The sequence below is a fragment of the Sodiomyces alcalophilus genome (genome assembly GCF_042370955.1).
Source record: "Sodiomyces alcalophilus JCM 7366 unplaced genomic scaffold ACRALscaffold_5, whole genome shotgun sequence".
NCBI classification, from domain to species: Eukaryota; Fungi; Ascomycota; class Sordariomycetes; order Glomerellales; family Plectosphaerellaceae; genus Sodiomyces; species Sodiomyces alcalophilus.
Window position 1 is genome coordinate 384,549 of NW_027263536.1, and position 21,539 is coordinate 406,087.

Consider the following 21,539-nt stretch of genomic DNA (forward strand, 5'->3'; position numbering starts at 1 on the left):
TCAGCGTGGCTGTGTGCCCGACAAGGGACGGAAAGGGCATTGATGTGCCAAGAACAGTGGCGCAACATAAGTACAACAGAGGCACCTCCCATGTCGCGGGGGAAAATTAAAATTAAAATAAAACAAATCTCACTGCGGGATCTGGCGACGAGCGAAACGAAGGGTTCAACCGTTCAGGGAAACCTACGACATGTCGATCGCCCTTCTCATCGCCGCAGTCTTGCTGGCAGCCAGCCAAGGCGCCTGGGCCCAGCGACATAGGACCCAGAGGACAACAACAAGCCTCTGGCTCCCGTCGCGCCCAACGTCGGCAGGGAACAACATGTACGCATCCGTCATCACCGCCGTACCCAAGTCGACAGAGTACCTGCTCGCATGCACTAGGTCGGTCGGGTCGCCTTCCACCTGCGGCGACTTTACCGGCGTGACGCTAACCCACGCCGACGGGACGATGCGCATCGAATTCTCGTAAGTACAAGCGCATGGCGAGAAAACGGTCTTCAAACGTCGTGTTCCACAAAAGAAATTCGCATGCTGACGCTCTCTCTCACCACAGGTCCGACACGTACGTTTGCGACCGCGGCGCATCAGCCACCTGCAACATCACCCAGGCGGGCGTAACGACACCATCGCTTACCGTGCTCGACCCAGCCGAGTCAAGCGCATGGTACACGGCCGTCACGATCTTGGAGCGACAGGACAATGCCCGCGGAGGAGCTGCGAGGGTCCCGACGGGCAGCGGCACCAGTAACCGCAATTGCCACCGGGGAGGAAAGAACAGCAAGGGAAAGAACAGAAATAGTGGCAATGGCCGCGATCCGTGCTCTGGGGCCGAAACGCTGCGAAACGGTGGACTGATCGCCTCGTCGCTTGCTGTCGGGGGTTTGTTGGCGGCGGTCGTCGTGTTTCTGTGAGGACTCACACTAAGAATTTGGCCCAGGTTGGTGGGGTTGAATTACTGGGTCACGAAGAGGTGTAGCGTGCAAAGGAAGACAAATCCTGCAGGTTTATGTTGCTGTTTTTCTAGATACCCTAACTATAGATCGAGGCTTCATAGGCGCATACTCTCGCGTTGTTTGTTTTGGCAATACCCAGGGACCGGCTAGGGAGCCTCCATAAAGTGGACCAATACCTTGAGTGGGTCGCATTGTTTCGTGACCCACCTTTTAATGCCTCAATAGTGGACGTAAGGTCTCCCCTTTTACCCCCTGCATCTTGCACCAACCACCGAGCGACGCGGCTTTACGCTTGCTGCGCGAGTCCAGCGCGCCCTCGCCATCATAGGGCTCTGGACAAGTAGCGTGTCACTATTCGTCCCGCGCCTACTTAGTCCCGCCGCGTAGTCCCCGCCATGTCGAGCAGCAAGCCTCGCCCAAGGTTAGCATCATACCTCGAATGACACTTCACCTAGCACTGACTGAGAAAAGCACGAACAAACAAACTCATCCTCCGCCCTCGTCCTCACGATCCCCACCATCCAATGCCCCGAGCATAACCCCCGCCACCTCGGCACGAGACCCCCCATCGGTCCAGCCAAAGTATCCCCGACGAATTCGATACGTCCCTGTCCCCGGGGGATGGGAGCGAGAACGCTACCCAACATGGCCAGACGACGCCTTTAAAATCCCCGATCATGTCCCCTGTGGACACATATACTACGTCCGAAAGGGAGAATTCGTTCGTCGCGGCGCAACGGCGCTCGTGGAGCGACTACCCTCGGGCCACATCGCCAAAACGCCTGTCCCCAATCCGTACGACCCCAGGGAAGAACAAGAGAACCGCCAAAACATGGAACGCGAGTACGAGGTCTACCGCCTCGTCGGTCCAAGCCCATCCATCCCCAAACTTATACACTGGGATAGCGAGTCCAAGACATTGGTTCTCGAGGACCACGCTAATGGAGACCTGGAGACCTACCTTCGAGACCGACGCGATACCGACGTCGACACCCGTAAAAAGTGGGCGTTGCAAGCAGCTCGGGCGCTCGCAAGTCTCCATAATGTCGGGGTTATCCACCAGGATATCGCACCTCGCAACTTCCTTCTAAACAAAGACCTCGATCTACGGATCTGCGACTTTGCCGGGAGCTCGATTCCGGGGAATACCGTCTCTTGTAATTCTCCAGGACCGAGATACCAGTCCCGGGCGTGGTGTCGAGGTTATATTCCCACGCACGCAGACGATATCTTCGGTCTCGGCTCCGTGTTATACTTCATCATGACTAGCGAGGACCCGTATAGTAACCTCGAGGAAGAGGAGGTGGAGCGCCGCTTCGAGGGCTTGGACTTTCCAGCATCTAATCACCTGGGCTGCGGAACTGTCATTCAAGATTGTTGGGGTGGACGATTCACCACGGCAGAACAAGTCGTGCAGGCTTTGTCCCATCCGTCTTCTCCGCCTCCTCCCTTCATTCCCGGGAGAACGGGTGCTGGCGGTACAACTCATTCGGGCGCAGATTGTAGTGGAGGCGGCGTATATTGCTGATGACACCCGTCTGTCTCCTATTTCTAGTCTTCGGCTCTTTGGCCTGTCCCTTCTCTCGAGCTCATCGTAGGTTGACACGTTCCTATTCTCGTAAACTAGGAGTGCATGAAACCTGGCACCACGGACTGCCCCTTAACTGAGCTACCAGTATCCGTACTCCCAAATCTAGAATGAATGCCATCTTTTTCAACACCAAGGCTTCTCCGATTTCGCACCTAATCCAATCGTAAATCGGCGCAGTCTTTCACTCAAAAATCTCTCGCATCTAAACAGATACCGAACCGTGTGCCGCGTGGTCATCGCGTGCAAGATCCAAAACAAAAAAAAGGCAAAGAAACAAAATATTCCAACGGTCAACACCTTAAATGGCAAAGCGGAATCTTGGACTCTTCTCTCCCATGGCTTCAATCTCAAGGTCCGTTTTGCCTTCCATCAGGTAGTCTTGCTTGCCCTCGTCGCGCAGCCTGTTTTGCCTCTTGAAATGGAGGTGCAGAATGACGTTGAGGATGAGGGAGAAGCCCAGCATACCCATGCTGCCGGCATAGCCAGGCGTAAAGGTAGGGGCGTGGTTGTTGCTGAACAGGAAGGGAGAGGCGACGCCGGACGAGTTGCCGATGCTGAGGTGCATGCCGGTAGAGAAGGCACGCTTGCCGTAGCGGGGGTTGTTGGTGGGCACCCAGGCGAAGGAGATGCCGGCCGTGGTGAAGATACCAATGGACACGAAAAAGGTGCCGGCGTAGGACACGGCGGCACCCCGGTTGGAAATGAGCATGCCGTAGCCGACGAGCGCCGAGACGATGCCGCCCATGACAAAGTAGCCTCTCCGTTGGGTCAGGTCCGAGAGACGGGCGCAGATGATGTAGACGATGGCGCCGACGGCGTAGACGGGCACCGTCATGGCCTGCGTCTCGGCGTCGTCCCAGGTGCCCATTTGACGAATAATGGTGGGCAAAAAGACGACAAACGAGTACAGCATGGCCAGTAGGGGAAACAGGGCTAGGCAATAGGCCCAGGTGGTCCAGTCCGTGACGGCATCCTTGACGTCTTGCTTGACGAGATTCCTGAGGTTGTGGGCCCTGCCCATCTGGGCCTCGTGGATGTTCACCAGGTCGCGGCGATCTTCTTCGGTGAGGAACTTGGCCGTCTCCGGGCTGTTGGGGAGCACAAACGGGATGATGCAGCCTGTGACGATTGTCGGGAGACCGTTGATAAGGATGATCCACCGCCAGGCGCGCCAGCCGGCATAACGATCGATGTAGCTGATGCCGTAGGCGACCAGGCCACCGCAGACGCCGGAGAGGGCGGCGGTAGAGTAGAAGTAGGCGATACGGAGGGCCAGACTGCGGCGGCCGTAAAACATGGATAGGTACAGCACGACGCCGGGGAAGAAACCGGCCTCGAAGAAGCCGAGGAGCAGACGGCAGGCGACGAGGGCGCCAAAGCTGTTAACAAAGGCACTGAAGGTGGCGACTAAGCCCCAGCAGAGGGTCAGGGCGCCAAGATAGCGCGCAGGCTGAAGGCGCTTGATGATCATGTTGGAGGGTGCTTCGAACAGCTGTAGGTCTAGTTAGCACCACTCACTTTTGTTGTAGGGAGACAAGGGGTGGACGTACACAGTAGGTGATGAAGAGGACAGAAACGGCCAACTGGAACATGCCATCCCGTGTCATGCCCAGGTCTTCCTCAAGACCGAATAATCGGGCGTTTCCAATGTTGACTAGAAGGGAAGGTCAGCGAGTCAAAGAAACGAACCGCCTTGGAACGCAACAGACGGCACATCGTAAGCCCAAGACGTATACGGTATGCGTCCAGTAAGACGCACCTCGGTCCATCATGTTCATGAGATAGCACCACATAACCATGGGCACGATGCGATAATCCAGTTTGCGCAAGATGGCGCGCTCTCTGGCCCGATCAACGACATAGATATCTGCACCGGGAGCCTGCTCGATGTTCTCAATGTTGCCGGACGAGTTGTCGGAATCCTTGGGCTTCATGTCCTTCTCGCCTTGCAGGCCCAGGCCGTCGTAAGGCACCTCGTTTGATGTCATTGTTGGCTGATGAACAGGGTGCTTGGGCTCTGTTGTTCCAATGCTGATCAAGTCGTTCCAACGAGAAGAAACGGACCCCAATATCGATGTTCCCCTGAGATCTCTTATGTAGGTAACCCCACGCGCTGCGTTCGAGGATTGATGATAACGGCGTAAAGCTTGAAAACGAAAAAGGAATCGATGTGGGAGTATGGGTATAAGGGGGGGATTAGGAGTACGGAGGAAAAGAAGGCAGAATCTGTCCGGCAGGCTTGACTAATCGGAGGGGTACCTGTAGGGAGTGAGACAGAGGGAAGGGAATACAAAGAAGAAGATCGGTGAGCAGGGGGATACAAAGGGTTTATGAAGACCGTTGGGGGAACAAGAAAGTCACGACCAAGACATGACTGACTCCGATCATAACCATGCAGCTGGAACCCCGAGGGACTGTCTCGCACGTAAGGAAGCCAAGTTGGGAAACACCCGGATGAGGAGATGACGAAATGTGAAGGGGAAGAGCGACCAGGGGGTACGGCACGCTGGAGTGGGAAACCTGGAACAACGAACAAGCAACGACGAACAAACGAGCAAGACCGTCCAGGTGACATGAAGGTCGCACTTTACCTTTACGTACGGATACACTTTTCGACTGACGTATAGGTACATAGCTTACATGGGAGTGATACCTCCCACCGTCTCGTACATTAGCTTGCCTGTGGGGGTACTCCTAGGTACTCGAATCCACATCTCGAAGTATCATCCGTTCCAAGGCAATCAACCTCATCGACGTCGGCGGCACATCGCAACTCGTGCTTACGGAAACGAGGATGTGCGAAGTACACTAGTGTACACGCACAAGCGCGGGACAACTTGGAGTGGGGGTATTCACTGGCCTGACATTTACTCTTTCCGTTCGTAACAATGGATTCTTACTCGCCGAGCTACTGGACCCACTACCGTGCCATCCCAGCACGGCGTACGTCAGGACACTCCACAGTGAAGTACCGAAGCGTCGCCACTGGCGATGGGCCAGGAACATGTAGGTACAGATTAGGAACTCAGACCGATGCAAGACACAAGTTGAGACATACGAAGTACCTACTGTAATTGCGGTGTCTCGTACCTGAAATTAGTATAGACACAGGCATCTACAGCAGAATCAGAATAAATTGATTTGTTTCCCGCCAATTCTTTCATCAACCAAGGCCAAAACTCCAAATCTTGTCGGGTCAGCGCGCATTCGGTCTACATCTCGTCTTACAAAGTACCGTCCATTACCCCTGCCTCAATTCCGCACCCTTTTCCGCACCCTTTCTGCAAGACCTCCTTCTGTCCGTGGCTGGATCGTCGACGACATCATGTCTTTGTTTATGGGCGGATGTTTGGCCAGATTAGGCCCAATTCATGGAAGTGAATATTCCCCCCCGGCCCCATTATTCCAGTCGGGTCTCCACCACCCCAAATCCTACCCCGGGGTTTAGCTCTTCTTCGCCGTCACCCCGCATAACCCCAAGTCTCTTCCCGTTTCCCCGTCGCTGGATTGAGGGCTGCGGGTCACCTCCGGTCAGCCGTTCCACTGCGTTCTTGTTCGTAAACCTGTTGCTATTCTATTTGTAGGGACAATGCACTGAAAGCGGCTTTCCCAAGTTAGATATCGCCAGTTCCACTCCCAACGAAACTTAGTGTTAGTGTACCGTGTATCTTCCCTCCCTCCCCGCGTGCTACTCGAAAATTCTATCCTCTCGGTCGAGAACTGAACTCCACGATGGGCTCCCCATCCGATTTCTATGTGGAACCTTTCACTCCCGCCTTTTCTCGTTCTTCTCGTCCCTACCCTCCATTCAACATTTTCTTATCCTGCGCATATGCTGTATCACCTCGGACTGTCTGCGCGTCAAATAAAGATACGGGATATATAATACGTGGCTAAGACATATCGGACCTTGCACCTACATGCAGGCTGAATAGAAAAGAATTGTAACCCGTCCTCGGCCTTGCTCGCCTGTCGTAAAGAAATGGATACGTTGTACTCACACGAAGTGGTATGCAGACCGGTATACCGGCATGTACGAATAGTGTTGTACCGTGTGTGTACATTCCCCCTGCCGAATTCAAATGCCGACCACTGCCCGCTGCGCTGAGCAGGGATCAGCGATCTGCCATTTCGCCGAACCAACACCAGACGCTAGTCTTGTCAGGTCCGGTCACTAAAAATCCTCCAATGGCTGACTTGCCCTCTCGAGCGAGTACCGGGACGGAATGGCCGGAGTGAGGCTCTTATCCATCCACACATCATCGAAACTCCTTTTACTCTGGAAATACATGCACCACAGCGCCAATTCCCCAACTCATAATTACCAGAAATCATGGATGCGCACAGTTGATTTTTAAAAGGAAAAGTTGATTGAGACTATTCACGCATCCTGTTTAGGCACCCCGATATCGATGTGGCGCTCGCCTAGGAGCTTGGCTCGCAGTTGCCCAGACAGCGAGACACGTGTCGGGAACTTCTAGAAGCGTATTAGCGCCGGCTGAAGGGAATCAAGGGCACGGAGTAATCAACTTTTTGAATCGGGTAAATGACCACCCATTATCATCAAGAAACCAATTCATCCAGCGTCCCCCTCACCCCGAATCTCAGACAGGGGCCCGCCTTAATTCTCTCTTGTATAACCTCGCTCCTGTTCAACTGGACACGATGCTGGTAAACGGGTAGGTATACACCGTTGTACTCTGGTTCGTTGTTATTGGGCGCTTGGAGAGCGGTGCATCCCCAATTCACTATTCTCCTTCCATCTATGTACTAGTACGAAGATGCGCGTGATATCTTTCCCCGCCCTTGAATAATACGGATAGGCGTAGTATCCTTGTATTCTCCGCATTGCTGAAGTGCCGGGGCTACACTAGTATAGTGGCGGACTAACGATACGGATAGGTGTTAAGCTTAAAGCCAATCGTCATTTGACCAGTCAAATCATTGCCTTTCAGGCGCTTCTTATACGATACTCCGTCGCGTAATCGTAATACCAATGCACCTTGCCATCTGCCAACTGAGGCTGGACTGTACACTAGGTCTATCCAGCCTGTGCTAGCCAGAAGGCCCAGAACATGCGAATTTACCCCTCGGTTAGGGACTGAATCGCGTACTATTTTTACTTTGACAAGATATAGTCACCAATTGTATGTGACGAACTACTTTTCGTGTCACGGACAGAGCAGAAGAGGCTCTTCGCTCACCAGCTAGCCAGAAGCGAGCGAAGGAACGTGGCTCCGAGATTACGGAGACACGACTCAGGACTGTACGATATGGCTTCTGCCCACGCATAGTCAACGTTCATTTAGCCAAGTTAGAGCTACAAGGAAACAAAATAAAGCACGGCTAGCGAATTGCCATGTGTTTTGGCGATCAGACCGTTTCACAAACAACTGCCGCCCTCCCAACCGTTGTCCTTGGGATCCTTGTCATGTCTGTTCTTTCATCTTCGGGAACCATACCGCCATCTCTTCCAGATCGCACCCGTCTGTCCGAAGCGCGTCGCGTAGAAAATGACACTTACATAACGAAAAGCTAAGAGGCAGAGCGAAACGTAAGCAATTCTGTCTTACTATCGCGGGATCCTCATCGTGTGGTTTCGCCATGTGCGCCATAAGCCTTTCATGAGTCGCATAACACATTGGTAATTACCATGATTATCGCGACGCACGCTTCTACGTATCGCCTCGTTCGTAATTCTTCCCTCTGGCCATAGTCGGACTACCGGCTGGCATACATGGCGTCGAGCCACGTTTAGTCGCAGGTCTGTTCGGAGGGCCTGGGGCCTAGGACAACTAGGTCCCTCGGGCCACCGTCCACGTGGCTGCCCTCGCTTCGATCCTACCTCTTCAATGCCGCTTCTGGGGCAAAAACGAGGTAATCCATCTTGAAGGAAGAGTTGTTATGTATTTTCGCATGCCCAAAGTCCGTTCGCGTGTCTGGGGTCTGGGGTCCGGGGTTAGGGGTCCGGGGTTAGGGGTCTGGGGTTGGGGCAGGGGATGCGGAAGCTACGCGCATCCGCTATGCGGTTGGGTGACCTGGGCCTGGGGTCCCCGGGGGGAAGGCCCGATAAAATCGCCCGCCACGGAGTCGCTAGGACGAAAGGATGTGCGACGCCCCAAATCTGGGGAATCTCGCTCTTAACCTCGGTTATGTCGGTGCTGTCGACCCATCCATCGTGTTGACATCTGCAGGTATGGCGCTCTTCTCTTTCGGGCACTCGGATCTCTCCTTGGGCCCCCTCGCCTAGGTCGACATCAAGCCAGGCCGGTGTCTTCTATGGAAATTGTCAGGGACAAACAAATCGCGTGTCATGCCTCGTTTGCTTCTTTGACCTGCATTGCTTTTTCATTTCCGAATGCGCTGCCACCACATCCAATACCCAGCATGGCCCATGCCACCCGTACGCACTGCCATCAGTTGAAGCCGGCATTCGGCGTCGTCCCTGTCACACCACACGACAGGACAATACTGGCCGTGGCCTGCATTCAAGGGGCAGCTTGGGTTCCAGTGAGCGTGCCATCTTGTATCCAATTCCCAAATTTTCAACAAGCCTGATTCCTCGCGGCTCAATATAGACGATTGCTTGAATTTACACTACAACGGCCTCGAAGCAGACCTACCCGGCGTTTCGAGGGACATTTCACGCGCAAGATATCCAGCTCTCCCATCGAAGCATCTTAAAGCACTCCTCAGAGACATGTCACGCATGACTTCGTACTTGTTCGCCTAGTATATCTGATGGATTAACCCTAGGTCGGGTAATTGGTCTATAACCCAGATACGTCTCTGTTTGAACAAAAACCTAGGCTTCTGAACAGTCACACGAGACTTCTGGTATTGCGGCCCAAGTCTGCGAGGTCGATTGCCATGGCCCATGGCACTCAGGAGTCAGTACTGCGAGGCGAGTCTAATCTCTGCGCGAATTTGACCATGTGCGGCGGCCAACAGGGGAAGACATCAAACTGCCAAATGTTTATCACCATCTGCCATGTGTTGTTAGGCGACTGAGGCGAGAAATCTTTCCTGGGACTTCGTCAGGCTCACGTCCGCAAGGTCGAAGCACCGCACCACTCACTGGCAGCCTACTCCTGGCTCTGGCCGACTCGTACCCCAGGAAGTTCCTAGGCAGGCATTTCGATAAACTAGGCACGAGGACTACTGTAGGTACAGGGTATGGCAATTCTCGATTCTTACGAAGTACTTGGTCCGTCGCCCGCGATACTTGCCCCGGGGAGCCGATCGGACTTGGCCGATGGCTGGCTCGGACTCCCAATCCAATCCGGCATCAATATTCCAATTTCCCGAGTTTACATCAGATAATTGCCACTTGATGCTATGCTGAGCGTTAACCACGACGCTGACTCGCGTCCTCTGGGGGTCCTCTGGGGTTCTGGGGTTCTGGGGTGCAGTGGGTGCCTTCGAGTCGATCACCGCGCCAGGGAGTTTCGTGCTCGTTCTCATTCCTTTCCAAAAAAACGGCTTCTGACAACTGGGATGAGTGTTTGGCTCTTGATTGGCATCATTGGCGCGGTGCGGTGGCTTTCGCCCTTGGCAATGACGTCAAGGAGGACTCTGCGATCGCCATTCCAAGTTTCAACTTTCAGTGACAGCGTGACAGGGGCATACCGATGGTAACCGCAATTAGGGCACTGGGCCCAGAAGATCATGGATACGTCAGCAAGAAACCTCTGGATTTCGACATTACCTGGACAAGGCGTGCCGCGTGGCGGTATGATCTCTGATGCTGTACTATTGGGGTCCCCTGCGGATGGACCATGGCGCCCGTTTATGGCCTGCGTATACCGTCACACGACGTCGTTTTCTGTCGCTTCGTCTTAGCTGTGTCAATATCTGTGCTGGTTTCCGGGGATGGAGCACGTAAAACTGCTGCTGTAGATTTCTCACGTCGTTCCCTTCATGAAATGCAAGTGATTCGGAGTCTCCGTAAACGCCGACAACATTAACTCGTTTCATATCGTGTGTTAACCTCAGTGCCCTGGATGGCTAGGCAGCTCACTCGTTGTCCGATACATCTGGCTTTTCCACTTCGCAAGCGGCCTCCGTCCAAAGCTAGCCAGCGCAAGATGCTTAGCTAGGGAGGACATCAAGCGGCACACAATGGTACAGTGAATCCAAGGATGTTCATCTCAGGAGTCAACCTTGCCGCCAGTATGAAGTAGTACCCCTTGGCAAGCAATTCCAGTCCGAAAAAATGCGGGAGGGCGCTGCGAACAGGAGGTTGAGGTGCGGCAGCGATCGATGTTGTCGGGCGGGTTGAATACGAAGCACACGGCCACGCTGATGGCGTAGGCGGAAACAGAAAGCATCCATAGAGACAAACAGGTCCTGAAACTTCCCTAGACGGGCCCCGACCATTCAGGAAATCACAGACGACCCGAACCAGCCCGAGACAAGATCCATATTCGAGTCGCTCACCAAAGAGGCGCCCACATATGAGTTTACTCGTTGGGCTGGTAAGGAGTCTAAGAGTTGGCTGATGACTGATGTGACTAGAAGATTAGACATGGGCGCAACGGACCAACGTTCCGATGATGGCAGTTGTAGCCGTACGAGAGGATGGCCAAGGCTATGAGAAAGGAGTTGCCAGTGGACGACGCGACGGCACGCTTGTATTTGAACGAGTCCCATCACTTCAAATGAACGTCGTCATTGCCATGGATGGCGGCTGAGAGGTTAGGGACGCGACAGACGTCGTGGTTACCCCCCTTCTTCTCGTGCATATTGTTGTCGCTGACCAACTTGGGCGTAGCAGCTGTCGCCGTTCATGCAAACATTCTTGAACCAATGATGGGACATCAATGTGTCGTCGCTTATGCTGCAATTGCCGACGTTGCAGAAAACAGCCTCCATATTTCCCTATCCCGAGAACTTGGGAAAAGGAAAGCTGTTTAGCTGTCTGTGGTGCCTATCAGAGCACGCATGTTTCGACTTGCAGCATTCTTGCGAATATTCATACCAAATCGGTATCGTTTCTCGGTGTGTGCTGGTAGCGAGAAGCGGGCGCCTGCGACAGAATCCAGGGTGGCTGCATGGAGGTGCAGGGAGTCAAGTTGCACCAGAGCACCACGAGCGCTATCCGACTTTACTGTTCTTATTGCCGAGTAAACGAGGGTCTGAGTTCTCTCCGAGTGCGATTCTTTGAGGGTAAGATCTACCTGATCCTTGTAGGTGATCGGAGGAGGGTGGAGAAGAGCGAGGAATGAAAAACGCGAGAACGACGCGTCCGAGAACGACGCGTCATCCGAGTGTCGTCTTTCAAGATCAATGTCATTTACCTCTTCGACATTCTTTGTTTCTCCTTGAGATTCGACTTGAGCAGTAGGACTTTTTTTTTGGTGCCAATGCCGAGGAGAAGACCATCTTGGAGTCTCTGGATTGGATTGCGGGGAGGAAATGAGAAGAGGGGAAAGGGAGGATCTGCAGCGAACCGACAGTTTGGGGTGGGATTTGACAGCGACGGGAGCCCGTCTGTTGTGTAACACGAGTTTTATTGTATCACCACCATTGTTGGCATCCCTGATAGTGGAATTGGTGGTATGATTGGAATGACCAATGCTGATGTGATGGAAGAAGACGACGAGCACGCAAAGTCGTTCTTGCCTTCCTGTGACCTACCTGTCGTAGGGGGTAATTACGGTACAAGTAGGTATCTACGGAGGTACCTAGTGCACGAAGTACTATCCAACCCCTGTTTAACTGTCTGCGGTGTACTTACGGATCCAAATACACCAATGGTATCACGACAATGAGCGGAGTAGAGTACAAGTAGATACATTAAGAGCAGGGATTTTTCTATGTAAAATACAGGGGTTTAGATGTACCAAACCAGGGGGACTCAGTATCCTGTCAATCCACCTTGTAGCTCCTTAACGAGCAAGTAACTGACCGCGTCAACAACTTTATAGGAACTGCAGCGTACGTTATATACTTTGTACGGCTGCTTTAAGCGTAGGGCTAGTATAGGGGCGTTATGCGTTGTATGTTGCACGTTATACGTTTTCCTTCGTAGTTATTATTATCTTATCCAGACCTATACGTTGTTGATTGGATTATATAAGACCCGGGTTTTGTTAGTATAGGTACGTTTCGAGAGGATTCATTACTTGCCTAATAAGGCAAGTAATGCAAGTACCTTTAACACAATTAAACAGGGGTTATATGGTAATTAGTTGGAGAAAGAAACACCCACTGACGTGGCCCCCACCTATGTGGACTACCGGCGCTCTGCCCCCACCTAATATTACGCCATTGGAGGCCGTTTCGATACCATCCGACACCGACACGTGCAACGTTTCTTCGTTTCAGACAGGCACGAAACAAATAAAAGCTGAGCCGCCCCACAAAAGTGAGCCAATCGCCTGACCTCCCGTCAGTCGGTCATGCCCTATTTCCCCCACCAACCCTCCCACTCACTCACCTTTTTTCCAATTTTGGTAACCCCTCTCCCTCGCCCCTTCCCTTCGTTCAGGTTTGCTGTCACTTGTTGCATTTCTCACGTTTTATCGCCATGGTCCCCGCATTTCGGTCACCTCGTAATTCATTCAAGCACCAGACCGCCGGAGTTTTTTTAATTTTCATCTCTTTTCCTTTTTTCTTTTTCTTTTTTCTTTCCCTCTCCTTTTCCTTCTTACACATAATTTAATTCTCCATCTCCGATTCTCGGTCTTGTGGACACGATGACTCCCAGTCCCAAGCTCCATCGCGGCCCGCTTGGATAATTCAGAAATGGGAAAGCCTTCCATTGGTTGAGGCGCCTTTCGAACTAACAGGTCATGCTTTGTCTTGCAATCGACCGCCTTTCTGCTCCCATTCTAATTTTCTCCTACACCTCCTTTTTTTTTCCTTTTCAATCTACTCTCGCCATGATCTCGTTTGCCCATGATCTCGTCTCATCAATTCTCCCACCGGCCTGACAAATCATATCCTCGCCCGTGAAGACGTAGAGATTATCAGACGTCCGAAAGCTTTCCTCGTCACCATGACCTGTGAAACTCCCTGCTCCGACTGTTCTTCTGGGTGCGCCGAGCGGCCCCTGGTCGATATTGAAGACTACAAGGCCGAGCTGTCGAGGCTGCGCACCCGGTCCAAGGCGCTGGAAGACCAGTTGTCAAAACTCACCGTCGGATCTTCCAATGGCAAGGACAAGGGCAAGGGCAAGGGAGAGGGCAACGACAAGGACAGGAGGCTAAGGTCCGCCGAATGGTTCAACCGGACCGACGAACGAGGTCTTCATTTGGTCTACATGGACCGCTACCTCAACTATGGCCTCACCAAGGAAGAGCTGTCGTCCAACAAGCCCATCATCGGAATCGCCCAGTCCGGTTCCGACATCTCCCCCTGCAACAGACACCATCTCGAGCTGGCCAAGCGTGTACGGGAGGGCATCCGCTCCGCCGGCGGCATCGCCCTCGAGTTCCCCACTCATCCCATCCAGGAGACCGCGCGCCGGCCCACCGCCACCCTTGACCGAAACCTGTCGTACCTCGGCCTGGTCGAGCTCCTCTACGGTTACCCCTTTGACGGCGTCGTGCTGCTGACCGGATGTGATAAGACCACCCCGGCCTGCCTGATGGCCGCCGCCACCATGAACATCCCCGCCATCTGCCTCAACGTCGGACCCATGCTGAACGGTTCGCTTCAGGGGGAACGTGTCGGGTCCGGTACCATCATCTGGCGCGCCCGGGACCTCTACGCAGCCGGCCAGATCGACGCCGACGAGCTGACCGACATGGTCACCAGCGGCACCCCGTCCCCGGGCCACTGCAACACCATGGGCACCGCCTCCACCATGAACGCCCTCGCCGAGGCCCTGGGCATGGCCCTCCCGGGGTCCGCCGCCATCCCCGCCCCCTACCGCGAGCGCTCCCAGATGGCCTACCGGACCGGCCTGCGCATCGTTGACATGGTCCGCGAGGACCTCAAGCCCTCCGACATTATGACCCGCGCCGCCTTTGAGAACGCCATCGTCGTCAACACCGCCATCGGCGGCAGCACCAACGCACCGATCCACCTCAACGCCATCGCCAAGCACGTCGGCGTGCCGCTCGACCTCGACGACTGGGACAGGCTGGGCTACGCCATCCCCCTGCTCGTCAACATGCAACCCGCCGGCGAGATGTTGAGCGAGGACTACTACCGCGCCGGCGGCCTGCCCGCCGTCATGGCCGACCTCCTCGACGCCGGCAAGCTGCCTCACCCGGACGCCGTGACGTGCAACGGCCACACCGTCGCCGACAACGTCCGAGGCAAGCACACCTGGGACCGCCGCACCATCAAGCCCTTCTCCAATCCCATGAAGGAGAATGCCGGCTTCATCCACCTCAAGGGCACGCTGTTCGACTCGGCCATCATGAAGACGTCCGTCATCTCGCCCGATTTTCGCAAGGAGTTTTTGCAGGACCCGGCCGACCCCAACGCCTTTGAATGTCCCGTGGCCGTCTTCGACGGCCCCGAGGACTACCAGGACCGCGTTGAGAAGGCCGCCATCGGCCGCCGCACCATCCTCGTCATGCGCGGCGTAGGGCCCCTGGGGTACCCGGGCGCCGCCGAGGTGGTCAACATGCACGCCCCGAGCCACCTCCTCAAGCAGGGCGTGCGGGACCTCCCCTGCATCGGCGACGGCCGCCAATCCGGCACCTCGGGCTCGCCGTCCATCCTCAATGCCACCCCCGAGGCCGCCGACGGCGGGAACCTCGCCCTCGTCCGCGACGGCGATAGGGTGCGGGTAGACCTGAACAAGCGGAGAGTCGACATTCTCCTTCCCGAGGCCGAGCTTAAGGCCCGCCGGAAGGAGCTGGAAGCCAGGGGGGGATACCATGGCCCGCCGAGCCATACCCCTTGGCAGGATATCTTCCGCAGGGAGGTCGGCGGACTAAGCGACGGCATGATCTTGAGGAGAGCGGTGCAGTTCCAGAGGGTGGCTCAGAATTTTCCTGTCCCGAGAGATAATCATTAGATCTGTTGTCCTGGGTATGGTTACTGGGTATTAGACAAGGGTTTGACTTTTTTTTTTTCTTTCCTTTTAAGGGACCTTCCCTGTAATCTGAGCGGTCTCTACAAGTCGATTTAGAATAAGTTTTCGGTCTCCCGTTGGGTCGTTAGATATCCTGGCTATAATTATCCCCACGGATAGCTGGAGGAGGAAAATACATAGTGCTCCGGAGGTGCTCAATCCAAGGTACGAAAACGCGTGCACACAAACATGTGAAGAGGATGGATTACTGTCTGACCCAGCGGTACCTTGCCCGGGTATCTATCTAGAGCGACAATGCGTATCATACAAAGTACATGTACATCCAGCGGCGCCCCCTTTTCCTTTTCTTTCGTCTGCTCTCCTCCACCAGAGCAGTCTATAGGGCACCCCCCACGAGACTCACAATCCACATGGCAATCCTGACCTTGAGCCCAACCCTCCTCTCGTTGGTGGCAAAGTCATCCCTCGTCACCGGCTTGGCATACTCCTGCAGCCAAGCCTGCTCCTGGCCCAAGCGCTCCTTGAGCCCCTCGTTCCGCGTGAGCACCAGGGCGCCAACCTCGAGGTCGTGCGAGTAGCTGCGGCGCGTGTAGTTGGAGCTGCCTACGAGGGTGAGGGCCGGATCCTTGTCGCCGGGGAGGGTGACCCAGAGGCCCTTGGCGTGGTATGTCCAGCCGCCGGGGTGGCCGACTGTGCCGCGGCGCCATTCCTTGAGGGTCATGTCGGTGTCGCGGCGGGTCTGGTGGACGGCGCGCAGGAACCGGTGGGCGAGGAGGGTGTAGGCGTCCGGGAGGAGGCCGGAGACGCCGGGGGACTTGTAGAAGCCGTTGGCGTGCGGGGAGGCGGTGATGACGACGTTGTTGGTCGAGGCCGTGGAGAGGAGGAGCTTGGTCAACGACGGGGCCGGGTTGAAGTAGCCGGCTGTGAAGGTCCAGGAGGACCCGGCGAAGCGGGGGGACGCGAGAGTCCGCAGGACGTGGGTGATGGCGGGGAGCTCGGTGGAGGTGTCGCGGTTCATGAGCTGCGACATTTGCGCGAGCATGTATACCCTCGTGTCGGATTGCTTGCCGGCGTCGCTGGGGTTGGGCGGGGTGATTTGTTTGGCGGGCGGGGCGATCAGGGCGTCCATGGCGGGGGTGGTCTTGCTGACGAACTGTTTCGGGTTCTCTAGCGGAGACGGTGCCGGGTTCGAGTCGGGCCAGGTCAAGGCGAATCCGGACTTGTCCTTTGAGGGTTGGACGAGGAAGCTGAAGGACGCGACGCCGCGGTGGATGTTCCAGAAGTAGTCGGTCACGTCTTTGGATGAGAAGAGGTGGTACCGGTCTTGACGGTTGGTGAAGTAATCGGTCGACAGGTTTGCTCTATGTCGTGTTAGGTGTCTTGTCAGGCAGCGAGAGCGGAGGGAGAGAGTCGTCCGTACCCAGAGAGGATAATCTCATCGTCGACACCGTACAGCTTCATGTGTTGGAGACCCCATCCCTCGTTGATGCGACGAGGGACGTACTTCTTTCGCAGGCCTGTCAGGTTGGGGGTGTGGTACATGCGAATCTCGACTCTGTCGGAGCCAAACTCCTCAACCAGGGGAGCGAGCAGTGTCGCGCAACTCGGGTTGGGGGTTTCGCGCGTGCCTCGGAGGGCATCCGTGAGGATGTGCAACTGGAGTTTGGGGTTCTGTCGCAGCGCGTCTTGCAGCGTCCCAATCTACCTACTCTCTCAGTTTCTGTTGTCCAGGTTTCCGCTTGATGATTGTGCTGATTAGATCATACCAACTCCTTCTCGGTCCTGCCGATGTATAAGGTCGAGAGAAAGATGCGTTCCCGGGCATTTCGTATCCTTTCCTGCCGACCGTCAGACGTGCTCCTCGAGAGCAGGGACGATGCTCCCGGTTCTGGTTAGTCGTACCTTGAGCGTCTCATAGAAATCCGCCGGAGACCGAATGATGTGGATTTGCGATCCGTCAATGTCGAACGAGGGCGCAATGCGGTCAAGCTCGGTCGTGAACGGGGCGAGAATGCCCATCTGGCTACCTGCCGATGAACTCGGGGCAGGCGTCGAGGAAGACGACATGGTATATCGGCGACATTGTGACGGCTGCGCAAACGAAGGTCGACTCCGTATCGAGGTTGTTCGGAATCTGCTGGCGCACCGACATGCTCCCCTTACGATCATGTCTATAGAAACAGACCCAATTGAGTCCCAGGAAGATGGAAACTGAAGTCACGACAAAGGACCGGACGAGGAAGAGGTGCCAAAAATACAGAGGTATTAGAGGTCAATTCAATCCGGCATCGATGTTTTGCCGAGAGTAGATTCAAGCTCTCTAATTGGCCGAAAACTTACCGCGGCGATAGTTTTCCCGGCCCGTGATTACGTGATCATCCGGTCACCATCGCCAAGTTCAGTCGAGCTCGAGAATCGATTCACAACCATCTCCGCCGACGACATTACAACCGACCTTCTCGACGTCAATCGGCGCTGCAACCGCCCCAATCCGCCAAGATGTCGACCATCACACGAACTCTGAGCAATCTGCGAAAGATTGGCATCAAGGTGCGCGAGCTCCCTCGTCCCCGGCGCCCTTCACTGCTGCCACCAGCCCGAACTACCGGAATGCCGAACCTTTCGCTGACCAACCCGCCTGACACGCGCGGACACACGGGAACAGGAATACATTATGCAGATGGTGTACATTGGCGATACCAAATACGGTCGCCTGGTAGGCCAAGATCGTGCCGGAAACAAGTACTACGAGAACATGCAAGAGTTGCCCCGTACGTTCCGCCCGCCTTCTATCCCTTGCTTTCGCCTTTGATATACATTGCCGTTGAACTACCCGGATTGCGAGGACGAATCACGAAAAGAGATGAGACGAAAACGGGGAACGAGTGAAAACGGGTGGTGCAGAGAAGATGGAGAATAAGGAGGGAGGGGAAGAACACAGATGATATTCCACGGCATTGCGACAACATTGCTACACTATCTGCGCGAAAGAGAGCAACGCGCTAACTCGTTGGCCCCGCCATCCCAACCTCACAGTCCGGACCCGCTGGGTAGACTACAAGAAGCACGACTACGATGCCAGCCAGATCGAGCCGGGCTGGCACGCCTGGATTTCCTACGCCGTCGACAAACCCCCATCCGAGGACCCCCTCCTCCGAACAGGCGACAACAAGTGGGATCTCCAGAAAGCTGTGCCCAATTTCACGGCTACCTCGGGCAACTACATAACCTATAACACGTGAGTTTCAGTCTTCCGTTTGGGTGGAAGGGGAGGATGAATTGCGAACGAGCACAGAAGCCTGGAGACCGGACGAGAGGAAGAGCATGACCCGACTAACCATCTCCGCAGGACCAAGCAGAAGGTGCGGTCTTGGGAACCCCAGGCCGTGGAGAGGCAGTGAGCCGAGATGGAATCTCGGCGTGGAGGATCAAGAGATGGGTTGTGGCATGGGCGTGTACATAACTGTTCCATCTGCCTTTGACAGGATACGGTCGGAAATGGCAAGATTTCCTTTGTTTCAGACAACTCGCCAACGTCGAATCCTTTGGGTCGTGAAGTAACCTGTTGCCTCACTCGAATGGAGCCAGACTGTCGTGTGGTCAAGGCCTCAATATCTCGACGGCAAAAGTGATCTCGGCCACTGAAGCGACTCGCGACATCACATGGATATGGTATATTCTTCGTCCGCAGACAGACACGGTTATTGTTGAGTTTGTTTAGGAGAACGGGGATTATCGGGCCCTCCCTCATTGTGGAAGAGGGATGGAGACGTCAACGCTAACAACAGAAACAGGTCCGCATACACTGCACGGCCCCAGAACGGCTGGAGAATACGGAATAGGATAACGAACATCACTGCCGGTACATCTCCTCGTGACCTTCCGAGGGTGCAACAGAGAGAGGTGGATCCTGTCCGTCCCGTCCAGGACACGGGGGAAGAAGAGCCGAACAACAAAATGGCACAACTGGGACCTTTTTCAACCCCCATGATTGGAGGGCTGCTTCTCCCCGCAATCAACCGTCCATTTGTCCATCGTGCCACTGAGACGGTAGTGATGGAGGTCCGAGACGGGGTCAGTAAGCGCTCGTATGAGAGGCTTGGCTGCGAAATGCCTCGGAGGAGTGCCAAAAGAGAGCTTTGGTGTATAGAAATACAATTCTTTACGTCGCCCCTCACTACCGCCATCTTTCAGGATACAAATCTCACCACCAAAACAAAAGCCGAACTCTCAAAATGCGCTTCTCCATCGCGTCGGCGGTGCTGGCACTCAGCTCGGCCGCCAGCGCCCTCACCTACAAAGGCGTCGACTGGTCGTCCGTCATGGTCGAGGAACAAGCGGGGATCCAGTACCGAAGCAACGGACACGTGCAGCCGCTCGAGAACATCCTCGCCGCCAACGGCGTCAACTCGGTCCGGCAGCGCGTGTGGGTGAACCCGTGGAACGGCGAATACAACCTCGACTACAACCTCCAGCTGGCGCGCCGCGCCAAAGCCCGCGGCCTCGGCATCTACCTGACCCTCCACTTCAGCGACACCTGGGCCGACCCGGGCCAGCAGCGCATCCCCTCCGGCTGGCCCACCGACATCGACAACCTCTCGTGGCGCCTGTACAACTACACCATGGACATCTCCAACGCCTTCCAGGCCGCCGGCGTGCAGCCGCAGATCATCTCCATCGGGAACGAGATCCGCTCCGGCCTGCTCTTCCCCACGGGCCAAATCTCGCAGTTCTACAACATTGCGCGCCTGCTCAACTCGGCCTCCTGGGGCATCCGCGACTCGCGTCTGAACCCCAAGCCCAAGATCATGGTCCACCTCGACAACGGCTGGGACTGGGGCACCCAGGAGTGGTGGTACAACGCGGTCCTCTCGGCGGGTCCCTTCGACCTGTCCGGGTTCGACATGATGGGCGTCTCGTACTACCCGTTCTACGGCAACGGGGCCACGCTTTGGTCCCTGCAGAATACCCTGCGGAACATGGCCAACCGCTGGGGCAAGGAGATTGTCGTCGCCGAGACCAACTGGCCCACCTCGTGCCCTTCGCCTGCCTACCCTTTCCCCGGCGACCTGGCGGGCATTCCTTTCTCGGCCGCGGGCCAGGCTGAGTTTATCCGCCGCGTGGCCAACGTGGTGGAGAGCACCCCGCGCGGTGTAGGCTTGTATTACTGGGAGCCGGCTTGGATGAACAACCAGGCGTTGGGGTCGTCTTGTCAGTCCAACACGCTGTTTTCCTGGCCGGGCGATGCGCTCTCTAGTCTTTCTGTTTTCCATCAGATTTAGGCTGGGGGTTGCATGGCTTCAGGTGTTTATTCCTTTGCGCCGTCTTTTGCGACGTCTTCATAACCCCCGTATGTAAAAAGGGTTATACACTCTGGCCAACGTCCAACCTAGTGAGATATCTGGCTCTGAATCTGATAGTGTCTGGATCTGTCCAAACTATGCCTCCCTCGTCAGAGTCTGTTCATGGCACTGGCAAATAAAATAAAAGCAAGAAGAAAGAAATGAAACATCTCTTTCTCAAAAAGAAAGTGTGATCTCGGCTTTGCCGACGGTGAAGTTTAGCGTACGCCATGTCTCAGTCCGAAGAGCCTTGCTACATGTCTATAGAAGCTGCACAAAGGCCAGCGAGGCCCTTGAAGAAGCCGCCCTTCCAGTACAAGAGTTATATAGCAGTGTCGCAAGCCTCACTCGAATCAATGTAGCTAGGTCAACAGCTTGTTGTGATCATGGATATACCATAGGAACGTTTAAAGGGGACTAACTCAGATGCGTCGTCAGTATGTGAGCCTATGCCAGACCACAGGCCGTCTTCAGGCCGTTACATGCGACGAAGCCATAACCTTTTAATCCAGCTTCTTCAGCGCATCCTCCAGGCTCTGACCCGTCAGCCGTTCGTACACTTCCAGGTAACGTCCCTTTGTCTTCTCCACTACTTCAGGGGGCATCTCCACGCCCTCCTTTCCCTTCTGCATTCAGATATTAGCATCTTCCAA

The 21,539-nt window shown here is 55.1% G+C and overlaps 12 protein-coding genes across 12 annotated transcripts in view; 8 read left to right on the plus strand and 4 right to left on the minus strand.

The window, feature by feature from the left end:
* Nucleotides 1–190: 190 nt before the first annotated feature.
* ACRALDRAFT_2042721 (uncharacterized protein) lies at nt 191–914 on the plus strand (the record flags this gene model as incomplete). The annotated part of the gene is made up of 2 exons (XM_071021279.1): nt 191–468; nt 557–914. The coding sequence occupies 2 exons, from the start codon at nt 191–193 to the stop codon at nt 912–914; spliced, it is 636 nt and encodes a 211-aa protein (XP_070873901.1).
* Nucleotides 915–1,644: 730 nt separating this feature from the next.
* Nucleotides 1,645–2,235, plus strand: ACRALDRAFT_2064281 (uncharacterized protein; the record flags this gene model as incomplete). The annotated part of the gene is made up of 1 exon (XM_071022034.1): nt 1,645–2,235. A coding segment is annotated over one exon (591 nt), but the record flags the coding sequence as incomplete, so codon positions are not given.
* ACRALDRAFT_1064651 (uncharacterized protein) lies at nt 2,194–4,857 on the minus strand. The gene is made up of 3 exons (XM_071017016.1): nt 4,307–4,857; nt 4,098–4,201; nt 2,194–4,039 (listed from the first exon to the last, which is right to left on the minus strand). The coding sequence occupies exons 1-3, from the start codon at nt 4,533–4,535 to the stop codon at nt 2,846–2,848; spliced, it is 1,527 nt and encodes a 508-aa protein (XP_070873903.1). The 5' UTR covers nt 4,536–4,857; the 3' UTR covers nt 2,194–2,845.
* Nucleotides 4,858–5,187: 330 nt separating this feature from the next.
* ACRALDRAFT_211570 (uncharacterized protein) lies at nt 5,188–6,271 on the plus strand (the record flags this gene model as incomplete). The annotated part of the gene is made up of 9 exons (XM_071023731.1): nt 5,188–5,213; nt 5,269–5,343; nt 5,374–5,490; nt 5,517–5,557; nt 5,595–5,626; nt 5,669–5,894; nt 5,926–6,100; nt 6,132–6,160; nt 6,204–6,271. 9 exons carry the CDS (start codon nt 5,188–5,190, stop codon nt 6,269–6,271), a joined length of 789 nt encoding a protein of 262 aa, XP_070873904.1.
* Nucleotides 6,272–8,817: 2,546 nt separating this feature from the next.
* On the plus strand, nt 8,818–9,384 carry ACRALDRAFT_1064653 (uncharacterized protein). Its single transcript, XM_071017017.1, has one exon. The coding sequence runs from the start codon at nt 8,935–8,937 to the stop codon at nt 9,103–9,105; it is 171 nt and encodes a 56-aa protein (XP_070873905.1). The 5' UTR covers nt 8,818–8,934; the 3' UTR covers nt 9,106–9,384.
* A 128-nt stretch (nt 9,385–9,512) lies between these two features.
* ACRALDRAFT_1064654 (uncharacterized protein) lies at nt 9,513–10,493 on the minus strand. The gene has a single exon (XM_071017018.1). The coding sequence runs from the start codon at nt 10,009–10,011 to the stop codon at nt 9,706–9,708; it is 306 nt and encodes a 101-aa protein (XP_070873906.1). The 5' UTR covers nt 10,012–10,493; the 3' UTR covers nt 9,513–9,705.
* Nucleotides 10,494–12,777: 2,284 nt separating this feature from the next.
* ACRALDRAFT_211572 (uncharacterized protein) lies at nt 12,778–13,484 on the plus strand (the record flags this gene model as incomplete). The annotated part of the gene is made up of 4 exons (XM_071023732.1): nt 12,778–12,916; nt 12,945–13,132; nt 13,259–13,315; nt 13,341–13,484. The coding sequence occupies 4 exons, from the start codon at nt 12,778–12,780 to the stop codon at nt 13,482–13,484; spliced, it is 528 nt and encodes a 175-aa protein (XP_070873907.1).
* Nucleotides 13,485–13,549: 65 nt separating this feature from the next.
* On the plus strand, nt 13,550–15,526 carry ACRALDRAFT_2107642 (uncharacterized protein; the record flags this gene model as incomplete). Its single annotated transcript, XM_071023338.1, has 1 exon — nt 13,550–15,526. One exon carries the CDS (start codon nt 13,550–13,552, stop codon nt 15,524–15,526), a length of 1,977 nt encoding a protein of 658 aa, XP_070873908.1.
* Nucleotides 15,527–15,920: 394 nt separating this feature from the next.
* ACRALDRAFT_1035425 (uncharacterized protein) lies at nt 15,921–17,563 on the minus strand (the record flags this gene model as incomplete). Its single annotated transcript, XM_071014995.1, has 4 exons — nt 15,921–16,905; nt 16,965–17,245; nt 17,311–17,382; nt 17,447–17,563. 4 exons carry the CDS (start codon nt 17,561–17,563, stop codon nt 15,921–15,923), a joined length of 1,455 nt encoding a protein of 484 aa, XP_070873909.1.
* A 417-nt stretch (nt 17,564–17,980) lies between these two features.
* ACRALDRAFT_1064656 (uncharacterized protein) lies at nt 17,981–19,332 on the plus strand. Its single transcript, XM_071017019.1, has 4 exons — nt 17,981–18,094; nt 18,210–18,315; nt 18,581–18,782; nt 18,894–19,332. The coding sequence occupies exons 1-4, from the start codon at nt 18,044–18,046 to the stop codon at nt 18,943–18,945; spliced, it is 411 nt and encodes a 136-aa protein (XP_070873910.1). The 5' UTR covers nt 17,981–18,043; the 3' UTR covers nt 18,946–19,332.
* A 447-nt stretch (nt 19,333–19,779) lies between these two features.
* Nucleotides 19,780–20,826, plus strand: ACRALDRAFT_2106662 (glycoside hydrolase family 53 protein; the record flags this gene model as incomplete). The annotated part of the gene is made up of 1 exon (XM_071023304.1): nt 19,780–20,826. One exon carries the CDS (start codon nt 19,780–19,782, stop codon nt 20,824–20,826), a length of 1,047 nt encoding a protein of 348 aa, XP_070873911.1.
* Nucleotides 20,827–21,389: 563 nt separating this feature from the next.
* The window catches only part of ACRALDRAFT_2107260 (uncharacterized protein), a gene marked incomplete at both ends in the record, with an annotated part of 2,556 nt that continues 2,406 nt past the window's right edge, over nt 21,390–21,539 (minus strand). Inside the window, one exon of the mRNA XM_071023332.1 lies at nt 21,390–21,512. Coding sequence (XP_070873912.1) covers nt 21,390–21,512 — 123 coding nt within the window. The remainder of the gene's footprint in view (nt 21,513–21,539) is intronic.

What these genes read in the sequence shown, in the direction of transcription:
- ACRALDRAFT_1064654 (XM_071017018.1), bottom strand. Translation starts at nt 10,011, where the DNA reads ATGAGAACGAGCACGAAACTCCCTGGCGCGGTGATCGACTCGAAGGCA.
- ACRALDRAFT_1064653 (XM_071017017.1), top strand. Translation starts at nt 8,935, where the DNA reads ATGGCCCATGCCACCCGTACGCACTGCCATCAGTTGAAGCCGGCATTC.
- ACRALDRAFT_1064651 (XM_071017016.1), bottom strand. Translation starts at nt 4,535, where the DNA reads ATGACATCAAACGAGGTGCCTTACGACGGCCTGGGCCTGCAAGGCGAG. An exon ending in CATGAACATGATGGACCGAG is followed by an intron (nt 4,202 to 4,306) that starts GTGCGTCTTACT and finishes CTTCCCTTCTAG; the next exon opens with TCAACATTGGAAACGCCCGA. An exon ending in TCCTCTTCATCACCTACTGT is followed by an intron (nt 4,040 to 4,097) that starts GTACGTCCACCC and finishes CTAGACCTACAG; the next exon opens with CTGTTCGAAGCACCCTCCAA.
- ACRALDRAFT_1064656 (XM_071017019.1), top strand. Translation starts at nt 18,044, where the DNA reads ATGTCGACCATCACACGAACTCTGAGCAATCTGCGAAAGATTGGCATC. An exon ending in TGCGAAAGATTGGCATCAAG is followed by an intron (nt 18,095 to 18,209) that starts GTGCGCGAGCTC and finishes ACACGGGAACAG; the next exon opens with GAATACATTATGCAGATGGT. An exon ending in AACTACATAACCTATAACAC is followed by an intron (nt 18,783 to 18,893) that starts GTGAGTTTCAGT and finishes CCATCTCCGCAG; the next exon opens with GACCAAGCAGAAGGTGCGGT.